Source organism: Chiroxiphia lanceolata, chromosome 11, assembly GCF_009829145.1.
Source record: "Chiroxiphia lanceolata isolate bChiLan1 chromosome 11, bChiLan1.pri, whole genome shotgun sequence".
Classification (NCBI taxonomy): Eukaryota; Metazoa; Chordata; class Aves; order Passeriformes; family Pipridae; genus Chiroxiphia; species Chiroxiphia lanceolata.
This window is the reverse complement of record NC_045647.1, coordinates 464,834-483,304: the sequence shown is the minus strand read 5'-3', so window position 1 is coordinate 483,304 and position 18,471 is coordinate 464,834. Positions and strand designations below refer to the sequence as shown.

Here is an 18,471-nt window from a genome sequence, read left to right as displayed (position 1 = left end):
TGTGTGTACTCTGCACGCACAGGGGCAGGAACTGCACTCCACAGGTTCAGCACCTTGTTTTATTACAAAGATAGGCTTTGCCAGGAGTTTGCCACTTCCACTACACAGCAGGTAAGGGCACTACATCCACAACACGTGCCAAAGTTGGAAAACATGTTACAAAGGGCTCGGGGGTTCAAGGCAATACAACACTACAAACCCTCGAGCTTTTGCTCTGTTAAAGTTGTTCTTTACATGGCTGTAGCAAATACTTCTTTTTTTTTTTTTTTTTTCATAAAAATTAAATAATAAAGCAATAGCCTCAATACACAGCCCAGTCACAGCACCTGGAGGCAAACCCTACTTGCTCTTGACTCACTTGTTTCCTTTCCCTGTAACAAACAACATGGGGCTACAGCTCCATGGCCCTTTCCTGCCTCCAACCGAACTCAACATTCTCTGCTACCTTGCTCTTTCTTGCCCTTGCCTTCCCTGTGCTGGGCCTGCCTAAATCTCTGTCAGCTATTCACAGTCTCTAACAGAAAAAAAAATTCAAGATTTTGTGAAATCACTTTCAAAATAAAATGTAGCCCAGCTACATTCTTAACAGTTTATATTCTGAAGCCACATCCTCAGCAAAGACATTGAGACCTCCGCAGTGTAAGTACTTTTTCTGTAGTTCTCTTTAAAAAAACCCCTCTGTTCTTCCCCTTTCCCTTCCCTCCCTTCCCCCCTTTTAACATACTGGATAAAGTCTATAATTTGTTTTAAAATAGATATCTATGTACACATACATAACTCTGATGTTGTGGCTTCTGACAAATGTGGCATTACTGGAAACAATGGAATGGAGGCCACCTGTCCATGGCAGAGAGTCACCCAGGAGTACTTCTGGTGAACAGTTATCTAATACCAGGCTGCATCATTGTCAGTTGAATGACTAACAAAGGCTCCCCTTACACCCTCCTGCAGTGAGGTAGTAACTTTTTTCTTTGTTTCTTTCCTATTTGGCAGTTTGAACCATGGCATCTGCGGAGGGTCAGCCCTGTGGGCAGGAGCCTTTTCCCATGCAGGAATGCTGGCTTCGAGCACATGGTGTTGGCTGTATCCAGCCTCTTCAGAGGGACCTGTGTGACACTGGAGACCAGAGTGGTCACAGCTCCCCAGGCTGCAGGAAAGAGAAGGGGCCACCCAGCTGGGATGGGGTGTTGCCCCAGTGCAAATGCCACAGGGTGGCACTGCGGTTTCTGGTCTTGGATGAGATCCATTGGTCTGCCAGTGGGACCTTCTCACTGACCCTGGCCTAAGCCTGAACACTCTCTACCTTAGTCTGCAGCTCGGGATGCCAGAGCTGCTCTGCTGGCCTGTGTCAGTGCTGGGCTGCCAGGGGATGGGTCCAGTCCCTCTGCCTTTAAGGTCTGAAAACAGGCTGGTAACGCAGCCAAGCCCCCCTCTCTTGGCTGCTCTCAGGTATCAGCCAGGGGGGCTGGGCCTGAAGCAAGCAGAACAAGCTGCTTTAGGAGACACCTCTGCAGCACTGACCTTGTGTTTGGTGATGGCCACGGGGAGAGGCAGAGAAAGGGACGATGCTACCTGGTGTTTGCCCTGTGTGTGGCTCGAGGCCACTGTCAGAGGGCTGTCAGCAGGAGCTGGCCCTGTTGGCATGAAAAGCATTACTGGGGCCAAGGTGGGGCAGTGCCACAGACATGTGTTGAGCCAGTGCAGCGAGGCTGGGAGCAAGGGCCACGGTCCTACCCTCACCCTCTGTCTGCATCTGGTCTAGACAGGACCGTGCCTGCGACGAGCTGGTTGGGCAGTGGGATGTTTGCCTACCCACTGCACCTCCAGCTTGCTGTGCATGAGAGACAAGAACCCAGGGAAGGGGGAACAGCCCTTCCCACACTGTCTTACATGGATTGCACTCCCTCTGGCACCCAAACAGCTGTCTCTGTTAGGGATAAAGTGCTTTCACCATGCCTTAGCTGCTTGGGAAGCAATTGCTTTGTCTCAGCCCCAAGTTCCTCATGTTGCCCAAGTCTCAGATGGAAGGACAGTCATGTTTACACATACAGTACAAAAATCAAAAAGGCACAAAAATACACAGAATGCAGCAGATAGTGAACAGCTGATAAGAGTCCCTGGTGTTCAAAAAACAAGGATGTTGGAGGGATGGAGTGGAAGGGAACTCAGGTGTTGCTCTGATGGCCTATGCTGTCTCTCTCATTACTCCCTGAGGTGACCCTTCTGCTTTGTTGTCTGTTGTTCCAGCCTCTGCAGCCCCATCCCTTGTCCTGAGGAGCCACACACAGGGATGCAGGGAGTGCTGACTGCTCGAGTGCTGACCAGAGGGAAGTGGTGAACTGAGCTTGCCCCAGGTGTTACACCTCCATTTCTGGCTGGCAACAGCAAATAAATTATGGGTGCCACAGTGGATACCAGAGGAGTTTGAGCTGCTCTGAAAGGTGTCTTGTGGCCTCTTGTGATGTGAGGGAGCCCTTCGGCCATGGCCAGGCCCACCCCCACCACAATGCTGGTTTGAGGATGACACGGTGTGCCCTGCGGCCTGAAGGCAGATTCCCTGTGGCACTGTGCTGCGGGAAAGGTCACTTCCAGGGCTGCAGCTGGCCTAGGCTTCACTGCAGCACTCGTAGATGTTGTCCTCCATGAGCGCAATCACTTGCTCGAATTTGTGCTGGAGCTGGGTGCGCTTCGTTGTGGGGTTGGCATCCAGGGCAGCCACGATCTGTGGGTGACATGGGCAGGTGAGTGGATAAGGCAGCGTAGGGGTGCCCACCTGCCAGCCCAGTTCCCGCCGTCAGCCCTGTGGAGCCCAAATCCCAGCCATAGCTGGAAAGCCCACCCTGCCCTACAACCCCTGCACAGCTGCTGTCCTCGGGCACAGCAGGGTGTTGGCCAGGGCTGGGAGAAGAGGAGAATGTGGCGGAAATGCTCTGCAATAATGGAGCTGAGGGTGCAGCACCAGCCTGCGGGGTGCAGGGGGGCAGGAGCCAACCAGGGCCACTGCCTTGGTGGGGTGGTGGGTGCATGTTTTTTGGGGGTGGGTGGACTGTATCTGCATGTTCTGCCCTCTTGAAAGCACCTACACATCAGGCAGCCCCGCTTCAGTGCGGGCCAGTCGAACACCGTTAAGATCAGCTGGGAATAGCTGGCCTTCTCTTCCAAGAAGTTGCCAGCCAAGGGACATAGAGCAGGTGAATCTGCATGTGCATCTACTACATATATGCTGGGACTATGCAAACCCTGATAATCCCTGTTCTGTGGGACTGCGTGCAAGTGTCTGATTATGGAGTTACCACAGCAGGCATGCTGGGGCCCAGGTGCCCTGAAACCCACTCACCTGGGAGCGGTATCTCTTGGCATATTTGTATATCTCAGCCATGGCAACATTGGTGTTGAACTCATTCCGGTATTTCTTTATAAAGACAGAAAAAAAGAGAGGATAATATTAACAGGATGCAGCATCTGAGTTTCAGCCCAGCCAGCCGGTACCAACTACATTAAAAGCATGTTTTGCCTGGGTAATTTTATTTCTGTTGTGTTGGTGCAGCCAGATTCTTGCCTTTTTCCTTTAAGGAAGGTGCATTTGCTTACAACAGGACAGGTCTCCATCTTTTCAAAGCCAGCCTTAAATACCCGCTCTGGGTAGCACTGCCTACCCCTCTGTGCCCAAAGCCATTTCACAGGAGAGCAGCACATCAGCTGGGCTGCAGAATGTCGATGGAAAAATCCTGCTCACTGCCTGAAGCTAGAACACCTTGGGGAGAAGGTCTGATTTTGAGGAATGCACGGTGCATCACTGGCAGAACTCTGATCCAGAGCGTGGTTGCCAGCTCCCGTGGCTGGTACCAGGGCTGGCTGCCAGCGGCTGCCTGGGACTTGGGGCCGGCCCTGGCAGTTGTGCCCAGGGGCCAGCTGGCTGGGTGGCTGCAGGATTGCAGAGATCCTTGTCCAAACTTCCTGGCTTTTTGGCACTGAATTTCACGCTCAGCTCCCAGTGGTGCCAGAGCTAGTTAGGCTCAAGTGAACTCGTGGGTGTTTACTGCAGCTCTGGCAGTAATTGAAGATGCTTGGAATTAGGTCAGATGAAGTTTATGTGTAGAAGTTTGAGGCAAAATATTCTTTCTTGCGTGCTCCTTCTAGCATCCAAGCAGTAGCTGATTGCAGCCTATCTGCATTCCCTGCTGCTCCCAGATGCCAGTAGGACACCAAGCCTGCAGACCCAACCCCATCCCCTCCATCCACTTACCCGCGACTCCTCTGCGAGGTGGGCGTTCATCTCCTGCTCACTCAGTGGCGACATGTCATGGATTTGCTTGTAGTATCGCTGCACTATCTTCCTGTACTCGGGGATCTCCTTGGCGTACAGCAGTTTGTTGGTTGGGGAGTCCTAGAGCGAGGGTGAGAGACCAAAATCAGGCCCCGTGTTGTTCCTGGCTGAAAACTTTATCCTGGTTGCTTGACCGAAGTGCTGACCGTCCATCAGACAGGGACCTCAGCTACAGCTAGGTACGGGGAGCAGTTTTGCCTTTGGTCCTGGCTGTCACCAGACAGGACCGCAGGGGAATGGCACCAAGGCACCAAACAGCTCATGGCCTCAAATACATCAAGGATCTGCAGACTGGCACCATGTGCCTGCAGAGCCACAGCACCATCCCGCTGCCCTTCATCCTAGCATGAGCTGAACATCTGTCAGCTCAATGCCAGAGAAGGGGGTTGGTGAGGATGTGTTTTAAGTTGCAGTAAGAGCAGGCTAAAACCATGCCCAGGGTCAGGCAGGGTGGCTTGCTGTCAGGTGATGTTCTGCAGGTGAGGTAGCAGCCCTGCTCTAGATCAAACACTTGTGCTCCATGGCACTGTGTGTGGAAACTGGCAACAAGGGAAGGGCTTCTGCATGCAGTTGCTGGGGTCTCTTGAGCAGCCAGCCTGATTTAAACTGAAGAACAAAGCTATCTTACAAGCTGAACTTTGTCAGTTGAAATGGTGCTCTTGGATTTTTCATGTAGCTTTGATTTATTTTGCATTGGCTAACCCAGCCTGCCTGGCCTAAATTGAGTGTACGTAAAGTAATTAACAGAGAATACTGAGTACTCTTGATTAATGTCAGCTTGGACACAGCAGCCTTAACCTCCCAGCCACGCAACCGGGTTGTATCACTGGAGGCACAACCCTGCTGCTCTCCTTGCAAACACAGTATGAATGATTTTAACCTCGAGGCAATCCTGCCCTGCTGATATCATTACCCTGGGAATGAACCTGGCTGACTGGCCTAGTGTTGGATCCCCAAGGGGAAGTGCCCCAGGCTCTGGGACATTGAGGGGTGTGAGATCACCGTGTCCTGCCACCCTGACACTGGTGTGTGGGACTGCTCTCCAATGCTCTGACAGGGGGAGAGGGGACCTGCTGAGGAGATGGTGTGGGGGGCTCTGGCTGCAGGCAGCATCCTCAGCTCTGTCAGGCAGGAATAGGGGAGCCCGGGGTGAATGCAATCTGCTGCTGCAATCTGTAGCATGGCTAATGCTGTGGGGGAAATGGGAAACGGGCACCAGGCTGTGGCACCAGATCTCACAGCAGTTTATTTTCAAACCCAATGACAAGGCATTACGGGAATATGGCCAACTCACAGAACTTGCTCACAGCATTATTTTTTTTCCCCTTGGAAGCACAAAGGAAACCCATGCTGCCTCTTTTTAAGTTATTTTTTAATTTGTGTCTGATTTGTCTGTCATATGAAGAGCTGGGCACCGGTTTATTAACTGCTTGTGCACTGTAGATGTACAGACTGAGTCTGCTCTCACTTTTGTAGTACTGAGAGCAATGTGCTGAAACCAAGGGAAGAATCCAGCCTGGAAAACGCTGTGATACATTGCGTGTACATGCAAGCTGATTTTTAGGCTGAGGATTTATTCTTCCCACATTACTCAACAATTCCTTCACTTATGCTATTGTATTCCTGAAAAATGTTTCCATCTGCTGTCTGACTCCAGCTGACCCCTCTTCCCCTCATCCGCTGCTTGACAAGGACAAATTGTAGGTGTTTCATAACACATGCAAAAAAAGACCAAAACCCAAACAAACAAAAAATCAAGCGCTCATTAGATCTTCCTCCAGCATTAACCTCTCCCAGTAAAGGTTTCCTGCAGCTCTGGGGCTGGGGGCACAGCGCCCACCCCCACCCCCTCGCCGCAGGGTTCCCCCCCATCACACTCTGCCGCCGACAGCGATTTACAGCGTTTCTTAATGGAACTTACGTCAGGAAGTTTCAAATGTCAACACCGCGCTCAGCCAAGGCCGCGGGGAACAGAGAACAGAGAACGTGCCGTGGGTTGTCCTGCTGCTGGCTGGCCCCGCAGGACCATGTGCAGGGCCTGAAGGTGGGAGAGGGGACCTGGTCTGTGCAGCCTCACGTTTCTCAGCTCCCCCGGTGGCGTGTCGAGCCCGCCAGGCTCCGACACCACGCCGGGGATGGCCAGTGTGGGATGGAGGTGCTGCACTGGAGGAGAGCAGCAACTGCCGCAGTGCTTGCTGAGTGCCATGTGCTGATGGATGGTGTCACCGGGATGGCCCCGGGCAGCCCCACACCGCCAGGTGAGCCAGGCCTGCTCTGTGCTGCCTGGACAGGCACAGCCTGTGTTCCCGGAGGATTGGGTCAACTCCTGGGCTTCTCGCAGCTCTCCCAGGTGAGAGGCTGTGCAGAAACCACCAACAGTGACGACTGAAGCTTCACCTGGAGCTACATCATTTTCCATCCTGTCACTAGGAGCTTATGTTGTCCCTCAGCTGCTTTACGGGATCATTATGCTGATGGTGACCCCTAAACCAGCCTTGACTGGGAACTGAGGTCCCCTGCGGGGTCTGCCCATGCCCCGTGCTGGTGCCCCAGGCAGAGCTGACCCCCACCTGTGGTCACCTTCCCAACTTACGCCCCTGCCCGAGACAACAGCAGAAATATTTGCCTGCTCCAGCAGCAGCTCAGCCGGGTCAGGAAGCATTTTAGATGCAGTGCCGAGTCAGCGGGTGCTCTCCCACAGCTGCAGAAGAGCTCATGGAGCCGATGGGTGAACCCCAGTGCACAGCCCAGCAGCTGGTCTTCCCTGACCCTCAGAGCCCCCTGCCCTGTGTCAATCCTGCCCTGTGTGTCCCTGTGTGTCCCTGCTCCCTGACCACTGTTTGTGACAAAGGAGGTGCAGATTTCTAGCTCAAGCCTGAACGAAGGGGTGGGGAAGGAGGGGAGAACGCATCCCTGGAGACAGCCAAAACTCAGCTGCATGAGCCCAAGCAATGGCCCCAGGAAGTCCTGCTGTGGGGAGGCCAGGCTGGTGACCTCTGCCAGTCCCTGCCCACCCAGACCGGTCTGTTCTGTGGCTGCCCAAGCAGGAGCACGGTGTCCTCCCCTGACAGTACCTTGCCCAGCTGCAGGTCGGAGAGGGAGCAGGCGTCGATGAAGGCCTGGGCGATCACAGACAGGCAGGCATCGATGTGGTCTGTTTTGTCAATGTCGAAGACAAACTGGGGGTTTTTCAGGATGTTGACCCAAAACCTCAGCGGTAGGCTGCAAAGAGAAGGATCCAGGAACACACACCAGGTGAATTTTTGTGTTTCAGAGGGATAGGGGAGGAAATGCAGGAAAGATGATGACAGAAAGTGAGTAGCAGAGAGAAAAAACTGAGGAGGCAGATTCTACTATTTAATAACCCCAGTACAGATCCCTGCTTCGACAGAGGGGCAGGAATGCACCTTCACCCCAGAGACATTTCTACAGGGGGGATGCAGCACAGACAGGCAACTGCACGTAGAGCCTCCTCTGGGCACACATTTGGCCCTGCAGCTCCTGAGGCAGCCGTGGGCCTGGGGACACCGACTGCGTGGAGCTGTTCAGTCAGGCTTCCCCCTTGCTGCTGTCACTGGCTTTTCCCTCTTCCTTGACAGTAACCATCATCTGATTCTGATGGTGAGCCTGGCCCCGTGAAATGCATTTCATGTCTTTTTTTCTGCTCTCTCAATTTTCTTCTCTAATTACTTCACTTCACTGCTCATCTGGCAACAACACAGCTTCAGTCTATTGCTCACCCTTCCTACTGTCCCTCCGTGGCACCTGAGGAACAAAATCTTTGCTCTACAGGCCTAATGAAAGTAGCAAAGAGCAGGCAGATCTGTAGCCCAGTGGTTGTGCCTGCATGCCTGCTTTCTCAGCCAAATTTGGTTTTAAATTTTCACACACTGGGCTGGAAACAGTTACTGTCCCCACAGCCTGAGAAGCTCTAAGCCTTTCCTTGATGCTCCCTCCCAGCTCCCTGCTCTTCCTGCTTAAAATCTCTGCTTTCTTTCCTGTTTTACTTCCCCTTCACTTTGGGTCCCCCACCTAAATCCCACTGCTCATCACATCCCTCAGCACCACTCTGGCTGGTCCCAGTGCTGCAGTGCCCACCAGCACGACACTACCACATCATCAGCTCCCAGAGTCCCATGGTAAGTCAGAGAGAAGTCAGGAAAATTGCCCCCGAGGGCTGAAAAGCCACAAAGCAAATGAAAAGGAGCCAAATATGCTGGGTTTAAAACATCCATGACTCAGTCTCAGATCTCCAGTGCTTGGAGCTAACACCACTGCTGCCTCCTGTAATCCTGTTTCTCCTTTCATTATTTTTGTTAGTGTGCCAGTTCCTTCTGCCCTTTATCTGTCCATGCCTCCTCTTCCAGCTCGCTGTTCCCCTGAGCCCCATTTTTGTTTAAAGCTCTCCAAGCCTGTCTTTGGCCTCATCTTTTGCTGACACCTCTGCCACCCTCCCTGTTTTCCAAATACCTCTCCTACTTTTAGCAACCTAATGATTGATCTGGGACACCAGGGCTTTGCAGCTGCTGCTCCCGAGAGATGGAAGGAAGAAAAGAAAGACTTCTTCTTCCAAACCTGTTGGTCCAGATGTGCAGAGTGTCAGGGTCTGTGATCCCTCTCTTCTCTGCTTGCTCCTCTAGGAAGTCAAAGAAATATTTCACGGCCACAGGCGGTTTATCATCTCGGATACTGAGAATGGCTTTGAACAAGTCGTCCAGGAACTTCTGGAGTGTGCCCTGCAGGACAAGGACATACTGGAGCCCGGGGAGAGCATTCGAGCCCAGGAGAATAGCAGAGGGGCTGCGACTGCTGTGCACAAGGGGAAACACTTTGCTGCCAGTTGAATAAATCAGAAGAGAAAGTGGATGCCAAAGCAGGGAGGGAAAGGTTTGTTTGTGCATAGTGATATAATTAACTTGCATTTGGGTTTAATTTCTTCTGGCATTGAGATTTTCTTTTTTACTGCTGGGATCTCACATCTGTGGTTGTTCTGCACAGCACACACAAAGAAGACTAGAGACTGCTGGCCGTCCTTGTGATCTCTGCTCCAGTGAGGCACCGTGCTGGGATTAAAGATGGTCCGGATCTGACCTATCACACAGACATTCCCCCTGCTCCCACAGCTGAGCATCTCCACCTCCTGTCCCAGCAGGATCTCTTGCTGGAGGGATGGGTTCAGGTCTGAGCTGGGCACCACAAGCCCTGAGGCAGACAACCTCCCTTTCCTCTGCACAGACCCCAGTCCAGCCCAGGGAGATTGTGTGTGGGCATCACTCAGAAGTGAGGGCAAGCTGGGAAGCTGGAGGGACCTGAGGAGCCAGAGGTGCCTGGCAGCCTCACTAAACATGCTCCAGCCATCCAGGACAGGAGTCCCAGTGCCCCCGAGTGACTGGCCCGCAGCGCTCCTCCCCAGAAGCAGACTTCTCCCTAGGGACAAAAACAATCCACCTGCCACGAATGGGGGCCGCCCGGCTCCTACCTTGGTGGAGAGCAGCCGTGTCAGGTAGATCTCTGGAAGGACTTTCTTCCTATGGCTCTGCCTGTGGGACTTCTTGTGTTCCACTGATTCATCGGTTGGGAGAACCTGGCCCCAGGTAAAACACACGGTCAGAACACTCCTCTCTGCAAGTGTCACACTGAACTTTCCTTTCAGTATAGAATTTCAACTAAACATAAAATTCAATTAAAAAGCAATTACTGTTTTAGAAACACACCTTTATATGGCTTTTAAAAAAGTGATTTAAAATACTCAGTTTTTCTGACATTTGTTTCTCCTGTGCTCTTTATTGCCTCTCTCATGCTAGATGAAGGAAATGAACCCATCCATCTCCCTTTGCATGCTGGCCTGCTCACCCCCCCGGGCTCTCCCAACCCCATGTGGCTGCACCTTGGGCTCCCAGCAGCAATGCATGTGGTGTCTGCAGAAACCAGTTTTCCTAGGATTTTGAAAAAGCACAATATGTAGGAATATTGGCTTTTTCAAAACAAAAATGAATATTCCACTGGTCAGGTCAGTGAATTACTGCTCTATAATGACAAAGCAAGCCACTGACGTCCATCCTGGCATTGTTTCACATGTGAACAGTTGGTTTCCCATCCCTTTTCCCTCCTTGCTCGGCACATGTGGTGGTGTATGTGCTTCTACTTCAGCATGGAAACGCAAGCAGAGAAAAGAAATCCCAAAACCAGGCTATAAATATTGTTGTTGTCCATAACACCTTTTCTTGTAGCAGCTTTTAGCAGCGTTTAGCACTCTGTGTTTCCAGAACAGCGCACCAGCAGGAACCATGGATGTGCCCAGCCTGGGAAGCAGGCTGAGTGCCAGGATCTCCCGGCAGGTGACTTGACTGAGGTGTCACAGGATGCTGCTGGCAGCACTGTGCCACACCATGCTCCGAACGTGCTCCTGGGCTCTCTGTGGCTGCCCACAGCTCAATCAGGAACAACAATTTCTCTGCCATCCCGGTAATTTTTTATTGTGTCTCTCAGTACTAAAGTTTGTCTATAGATCACCTTTCTGCACCTCATTGTGCCCTGCTGAGGAGAACTAATAAGCCTTGATCCAGCTTGTTCATCATATCTGACACTCCAGCCCACAGATATGATTTAAGTTAATGTCAGCAAGGCTGAGAGTTTCTCCTCTTTCAACACATGCTCTGAACAAACAGGACCCACTGACTCCAGTGCAGGAGAGATGAGGGATTGCTGCACACTCTGTCAGCATCCTTGCTGTCATGGCAGCAGGACGATCTGGGGGAGCAGAGCCCCCTGCGTGCCAGTGCCACTGCAGAGTGGGTATCCTGGAGCAACAACTCTGTTTTTCAGAAGCAGTTCCTGGAGGGCAGGAGGGGAGGGCACCAGGCCCCACACACACAGACAGCATCTCTGCAGCCAGGAACAGGATACTTACCAAGTGGAAGTACTTCTCCGTGTCCAAATCCTTCACTGTGAAGAGAAGAAAACACAGGGGCTCAGTCGAGGGCCCCAAACTGGAAGAAAGACACAGGGGCTCAGTCGAGGGCCCCAAACTGAAACCCACCTCCCTGGTGCCCTCAAGAGGCATCTGAACTCCAAGACTGAGCTGGTGTTCTCACCACAAGTGATCTCAGTGTTTTCCTTGGTTTTGGGTTGTTCATTGCATTCTGGGGCACATGGCAAGTACCTTAGGAGGTACTTTAAGGGAACCTGTGGTCTCCCAAGGTGTGTTTTAAGAGGGACCCAAGAGCAGGATGAGCACGTGGCACTCCTGCACTGTGATGCCCTGCTGTGCCCTGCCATGCCCGTGCTCCCATGGCTGTCTCCCAGTCTCATCATCAGGGCAGCTCAGCCCTGAGCAGCTCCTCGCCCCGGCGGAAAAAGGACTCCCACTGCTGGGCTCTGTGCAGGCGGTCTGAAAATGGGGTTTGAAATTCCTTGTTCAATGTGGATTTTTGTCTCCCTTGGGTTTTTTTTTGACTCTGCACAGCCTGAAACCTAGAAATGTGCTGGTAAGACTGAACATGTGTAAATGGGAGGGAGAGGGCTTTTCCAGCCAAGTGGTTTCAGATTCTTCCTTTTTCTCGCTCTGTCAGCACAGACTGGATGCAAACTCCCAGTCAAGAGTGTGAGATGGAAGGTGCAAACACCTTGAAAGCTGGGAGAGCACTCTGCACCCCAGCAAGCAGGAACAGAAGGAGACTGGATAGCACATATTTAGGGCCACCGCATCCCAGCGCCCAGGCATGGGGCCTGGCAGTGGCTCCCAGCATCCTGCCCAGAGACAACCTCTGACAATACAAGTGTTCCTGCCCAGTCACCAGAAGCAGGGGAAGAGGAACGAGAAGTTACCTCTGCTCAGTGTGGTGTCCTTCTTGTCTGACAAACTCATGGCCAGGGATGCCCCTTCAGGGATCTGTGGAGGAAGGGAAGAGCAGGCATTGATGATGGGGGCCTTAACGGTGCCTCCCCAGCCCCAGGAGAACCCAGGAGCGGGGGGATGCTGGCACAGTCATGGTTCTGCCACGAACATCCCCTGCACCCACCCTGCCCTGCCCCTGAGCCCAGGTGGGAACTGGCAGTGAGGCACTGCCCTGCATGGAAAGGAATTTTCAGTGCAAATACAAGATAGCGAGGTTCTCAAACCCAATGGAATTGGGCATATACGTGTTTCCAAGACGCATTTTTGGATGAGAACCCCAGGTAAGTTGAAGAGGAGGAAGGGTTGTGCTGTGCAGGTGCTGGTTTGCCTTTCCCCAAACGGCAGAAGGAACGTGTGGGGCCGGTGAGTCCCCTCTGCCGCAGGGCACCACAGCAGTGTTACCCCGATAACCATATTAACGAGCTCTCAGCTCCGCTTTTGTTTTCTGTGCACAGCTACAAACCAGTGAGGATTATGCTCCCAGGCATACCAGGGAGTATGGAAATCATGTAAATATTTCTGGTTTCATTTAATTTTAACACAAAAACGGTCAAGGAAACAATCTGATTCACCACATATCCCCGCATTTTTGGCCTCAGCTCCTCGATGGCATCCCCAGCCTCTGCTCTCAGGGCAGGCATTGAGTCGTAGCCGTGATTTCAGCAGGAGTGCGGATCAAGAGCAGAGTGATACTAATCAGCCAGGCTGGTGGCCCTTGGGAATAGGAGGTTTTTCCCCTCCTCTTTCTGTTGTCAGTAATAACTTGTTTTGCATGAAGAGTGTTTAATTAGTTTCTGTGTGTTGCAATATTAACGAGATGCTCGCCAGGGCAGATGTCTATTCCCTGGAAGCTCTAACGGAGCTATGGCAACCTCCCTGCTTGTTCCTGATGATCCTGTTTTTGGAGGGGAACTGCAGCTCTCCCTGGAGGCCAAGCAGGCTCCAAGGAGGTGAAGCTCCCCTGCGGCACCGGCAGTTTTACCTTGTAATGTGCTAATGTGTTGAGTTTCTTCCTGCCATCCTCCACCACCGAGGTGTCATCGAGGTCCCGCAGGATGTAGCTGTCGGTGCTGGTGGCAAACCACTCTGAATACAAAGAGGGGAGAAGTGAGACCCCAGCCCGAAGGAGGCAGGTGCCAGGGGGCCTGAGGCTCCAGGGACCGAAAGGCTGCCCTGATGTCTGCCCCCTGTCAGCCCTGCTTCACCCACTGCTCTGACAGGCACCAACAGCTGCTGTGCAACATCAGGTGCTTCATCTGGTTTCACGGACTGGCTGGTCCTTACCAAGGTCAACGTCCTCCACCCTTGGCCACTGGGAGTAGGGGACGTTCTTGCAGAAGGCCTCCAGAATCTTCTCCTTCACTTGGCTGAGTGTGTCCGTGTCCATGGCCCTGACACTCAGGGAGTCCATCCCGCAGCCTTGGAAGGAGACGTTGAGGTTCTGTAGGCAGAGGCTGTTATTAGGGGTGACCTGCTGGGTCCCGCTGGCTCCCAAGGAAGCTCGGAGGCTGCGGCGCCTACGCAGCTCTGGCTGGTGTGCCCCGGGCCATGTGCTGATGGAAATCAGGCTGAACTAATGTGGCCATTGAGGCTTTACAGCATGAGAGGCACTGATTTACAGCCCTGGGGGTTGAGGGCCCCGTTTGTTGATGGAGCTGGGAGGACACAGGGAGCGACACCACAGCCCCCCCTCATGCAGTCTTGCTAATGGGGCCTGGCCCTGACGCAGAGACCACTGCAGGGAGGGAGAAAGGGTCAAACCCCATCACCAGCCATCTCCTCAGCCGCTTGGCTTCGACTGGTGACTAATGTGGCTGCCAAGGCTCATTGCTCAGCCTCTGCCTGACGCAATGGGCCGAGCTCCACTGCTGAAATGACCTCTAAGCAGGATGGGTCTACTGCGCTGCTGGAGCCAACTGCCAGCACCACCAGTAACCAGCTCAAGAACTACTGAACAGCGGGACAGGCAGCTGTGAGGGGCTGCAGGCTGCCACAGAAGCCTGCTCAGAGCTCAGGGAGGCACAGCTACCACCTCGGTTGCAGCCAAAAGCTGCAGGGTAATGAGAGCAACTCTTGCTATCAGAAACCCTCTCCTCTTTTTGTCCAGGTTCCTCCTCATCATACAAGCTATGCAGACCCAAATACTGAGCACAGCTCCAGTGTGTGGGTACTCACCCTTGGCTTTGCCTCAATGTTCTCCCTCAGCAGCCACTCCTCGTTGAGGGTGTACCTGGCTTTTCCCGTAATGGCATCGATGGAACCTTTGTTAATCTGCTGTTTGATGGCACAGATCAGCAGGAAGAAGGGCTCTCCAACTGTCTCCTGAAGAAAGGAAAGACCAAGTCAGCAAACAGGATGCAGTGGTGGTGTCTCCATCAGCGGCGTGGCAGGGACAGGCTCTGCATGGACACTGAAAGTGCCTCCGCATACTGAGGAGCAGGAACAGCCCACCCCAGGTGCTGTGAATGCCCAGTGGGTGCCATCACCCCCAGCTCCCACCAGCATTTCTCTGAGGCTGCTCAGAAGTTTTCAGACTTATGGCACCGTGACAACGCAGATGGGGAAGAGGACAAAACAGCCGACAACAGCCGCAGGCCATTTTTGGGGATGCTGTAATTGTCAGCATCAACATACTCCATCCAAGTTCTCCAGCAAGCACTGGAGCTGTGGAATGTCATTGATGGGCTGGGCCAGCCTGTGCTCTTTGGTGGGCAGAGCTCAGGTGCTGCTCAGAAGGCAGGGGCAAATGTGCGGCTGTGCTGAGCGGGGATGTGCACGCACCATGCTTGGCAAAATACAAATGTGCATTAATTTACATGTGAAATTACACATGAACTTCATGGAGAATCTGACACACTGTGCTACAGAGATGCTTCCTGAACTCTGACAAGGGTGCAGACTGTACAACATGCTGGACTCAGCAGGACAAGGAGGAGCTGATATGCACAAAACTCCAGGTCTGCAGCATCTAGCTTTCTCATAAATATGTCAGATGAACCCCTCTTTGCACTGCCCGTTTTGCCACTGAACTCCACGGGAGTGAGCCCATGGCCTCGGTCTGTGGCTCTGGGAATCAGTGTTCATACTTCTCATACCACAGCAGAGCCCTCATCACAGCAAAACAGAGAGGATCCGGGTCAACAAGCTGTTCCCATGCGACAGCAAGTAAACACATCATTTAACTCCTTACATTCATCAAACTTAAGCTCCTGGGAGAGAGGTGAACTGTGGCACTGCTGCAGCAAAAACCAAAAACATGACAGGAAGCACCTATTTGTTATGTGGTTCAGCTACACAGCTTAATGCCAGATTTCTGATCCACCTCTGCCTGATGCACTGATGTGCAAGGAAAACATAAGCTATTTTTTTAAGGAACTTTTCAGTACTGCAGTACATCCCATTCTCCCTAATGTTCATATGCAATTTTCTTCCAATGAGGCAAGTGCAAATTCTGCACATTTATGTAATGGGAGCATCCCCCCGGCACACGGAGCCCTGCCATCTGAGAGCCTGCTCAAGACAACAGATAGCCAACGGTTTTGATATTTCTCAGCTAGGAGCTGCTAAATCCTGTTCAATCTGCTTCTTAATTAAAACTTGGTGATTCTTTTATTCTAATTGCCCTGTAATTGCTAAAGCAATTAGTTCGGTGTCAATTTGGATGTGCTGCATTTGGCGCGGTTGATGATATGGTGATGCAGGGGGCTCTGGGTGGGCACACGCTGTCTTGTGTCAGCCAGGCAGTCACTTCCTTTCCAAGGGAAACTTCAGGAACATAGGGAAGCTCCCCAGGTCTGCTGCAAGGGTTTAATGATTCCTGCAATGCTCCTCTGAGCAGGCAGCACAAAATGGGCTCAGCAGCAGGGCTGTAGGTGCTGGAATGGAGGAAGGCACGGCTTCCAGAGCGTAGAGGAAGGTGAGTCACGGAGGTGGAGAAGCTGAGGATTGCAAAGAGTGGAGAACGTGTCAAAAGACACAGAGAGATTGTTTTGGAGAGAAAGGCAGAAGCATAAAAGAACAAGCAAGAGGACAACACCGACATGGAGACCTCCTCATGCTGCAGTACCACTGTCCCCATATGGTGACCCGCAGGGTCAACAGCCCCCAACACAGGCTGTACTACCAACAGGAACTCCACCTGTGCCGCACGTGAGCAGGGACAAACCTGAGGCCAAACTCGGGGCCAGGCTCTGGAGCCTGCCTGTCCCTGCCATGGGCAGCTCTGGCCTCAGGGAGACCCGAGGGGCAGCCAGCAGCCACAGTGCCTCCACAACCATTAAAAAAGGGCGAGTCCTACCGATACAGGAGCTCTTTAAGGCTTGAGACAAGCACAGGCTGCACGGGTGGGGGCTGACTCTGCAGCACTGTCCTGCACACGTAAAGCTGCCCTGGCAGTGGCAGAGTGGGTGCTCTGGCACAGCACGGACCTGCTGCCGTGCCCACGGGCAGGATCAGCCCCAGGTCCCCCGCAGGGGACACAGTGACAGCGCTCCGCTGGAGAGATGCTATTTCTGTTTGGCTTTCTGGCTTTCAGGCTCAGGAACTGTGGGATGTTACGGAAATCTGCAAAAGTGCTAATCAGACAGCAAATTTCAAAGCAGGGAAAGAAGGGGTTGCAGGCAGAGACTAGAGATAAATTGGCAAACTTGGAAACCTCCTGCATTGTTCGGAAAACTCATCTGGAAAGGAATCAAAACTGTCTTTGGATTTGGCTAGTTGGGAGAAAGGAAGTTTAACCAGAAGAGATCAGTGCTGATTCAGGACAAAAAATACTTAAAAAAACACAGTCTGGGGTTTTTTCCTCCTATTGTGAATGTATTTTAATGAGACTTCATTTTCATTTTTGACTGAACTGTTATGGGCTCTTAAAGCTACCCAGGGCACCGAAATAACTCTGCAGTAATGGAAAGCACAGTTCAGGCTGGCAGGACTTGAACTCTTCCACGCACAAGGAGCGTGGGAGGGCTTCATTTTTATATGCTTGGGAAAATAAAAAGGTTTAGAGCACAGACTAGATTCACATGTTGCTGCCCTATTAACACAACTCCGACAAGTCATTATATATGTCCTCCCAGGAACACACTACAGCCATTTCCAAAATGTTTTGGTGAGGCTGGGGTGGGAAAAGCACAGAAAACAGCTGCTTATCCCAAGTGCCTGTTAATTTTGGGACAAATATCTTTGCACTCTGCGAAGAACCAAACCTCAGCTCCATCCCACACGCAAAACTTGGGGAATCTTGGACCCAGATGTAAAAACTGAATTCCAGGATCTTACTTTCCTTTAACACCCAGTCCCCTGATCCTGTTAGGAACTAGGCACAGCAGTGAGATACCACAGTATCTCATGGGAAAGGCTTTCTTTTTCAGTTATTTTAACCAGAACTGTAGCACAAAATAAAAACACGGACCATTTTATCTGCGATTCTCACTCAGTTCTGCAGAAACAGAGTTCTGTTTGTGCAGAATTGTGCAAATTGATTGTGCAAATGCTGCAAGTTCCCTCTGAGCCCTGTCCCTCACAGAAATCCCCTGCTGGCTCATCCCATTCCCTCACGCACCGAGCCAGCTCCCATCAGTGGTGACTTCACTGCCTTCAGGTGCCCTCCACATGGGCAGACCATGAATGCCTGTGGCTGGCAGCTCCTTCCCAGCTGAAGACAGCTCCTTCAAATCATTTTCCCCGAAACACAAATGGACGGGCTGTTAGGCAGAGCATTAATGCGAAACAAATGTTTCAAGCATGTAGCGTTGACTTACAAGGGAAAATACAAGCACTTGGAATTTTTCCACTGCACAACGGCAGGGACTTTTGCAGCAGCTGTTTCGAATAGTCACTGTGATTAATGGGGATAATTCAGGAATGAAACCAGACCCATCGTCCACGTCTGACAGAGCATGCTACAGGCAGGCAGGCAGCCCTCTTTTAACCAAGAAATGGCTCTCTGAAGGCAGCAGAGTTTGATCCCAAGGAACGCGAGGCACAGGGAGGCGCTTGGCTATCACTAGTATTTAAATCACAGCCCCGAGTGACACCAGCCGTGTGGAAGGAGGTGTCGTCTGTCCCACCGCAGGGGCTCTGTCCTCATTCATGTGGGGGGGAAAGTGCCAGCTCTGCTGATCCGGATCGAGCCCCTGTCCCCTTGCACAGCTTGGCTTGTGTCACCTTGTGACAGTGCAGGGGCCTCTCCAGTCATTCCTGTCTGACCAATTCTTTTCCCTCTCCGTATTTCAGCAGCAGCTCGATA

The 18,471-nt window shown here is 52.2% G+C and overlaps 1 protein-coding gene across 1 annotated transcript in view; it reads right to left on the bottom strand.

Annotated features, from left to right (window-relative positions):
* Positions 1-45: 45 nt before the first annotated feature.
* PLXND1 (plexin D1) overlaps positions 46-18,471 on the bottom strand; it is a 69,474-nt gene continuing 51,048 nt past the window's right edge. Inside the window, exons 26-36 of the mRNA XM_032699111.1 lie at positions 14,400-14,546; positions 13,509-13,665; positions 13,207-13,310; positions 12,155-12,218; positions 11,238-11,272; positions 9,807-9,911; positions 8,903-9,063; positions 7,402-7,549; positions 4,247-4,387; positions 3,338-3,412; positions 46-2,722 (exon numbers count right to left, since the gene is read on the bottom strand). Coding sequence (XP_032555002.1) covers positions 2,606-2,722; positions 3,338-3,412; positions 4,247-4,387; positions 7,402-7,549; positions 8,903-9,063; positions 9,807-9,911; positions 11,238-11,272; positions 12,155-12,218; positions 13,207-13,310; positions 13,509-13,665; positions 14,400-14,546 — 1,254 coding nt within the window. The 3' untranslated portion in view covers positions 46-2,605. The remainder of the gene's footprint in view (positions 2,723-3,337; positions 3,413-4,246; positions 4,388-7,401; positions 7,550-8,902; positions 9,064-9,806; positions 9,912-11,237; positions 11,273-12,154; positions 12,219-13,206; positions 13,311-13,508; positions 13,666-14,399; positions 14,547-18,471) is intronic.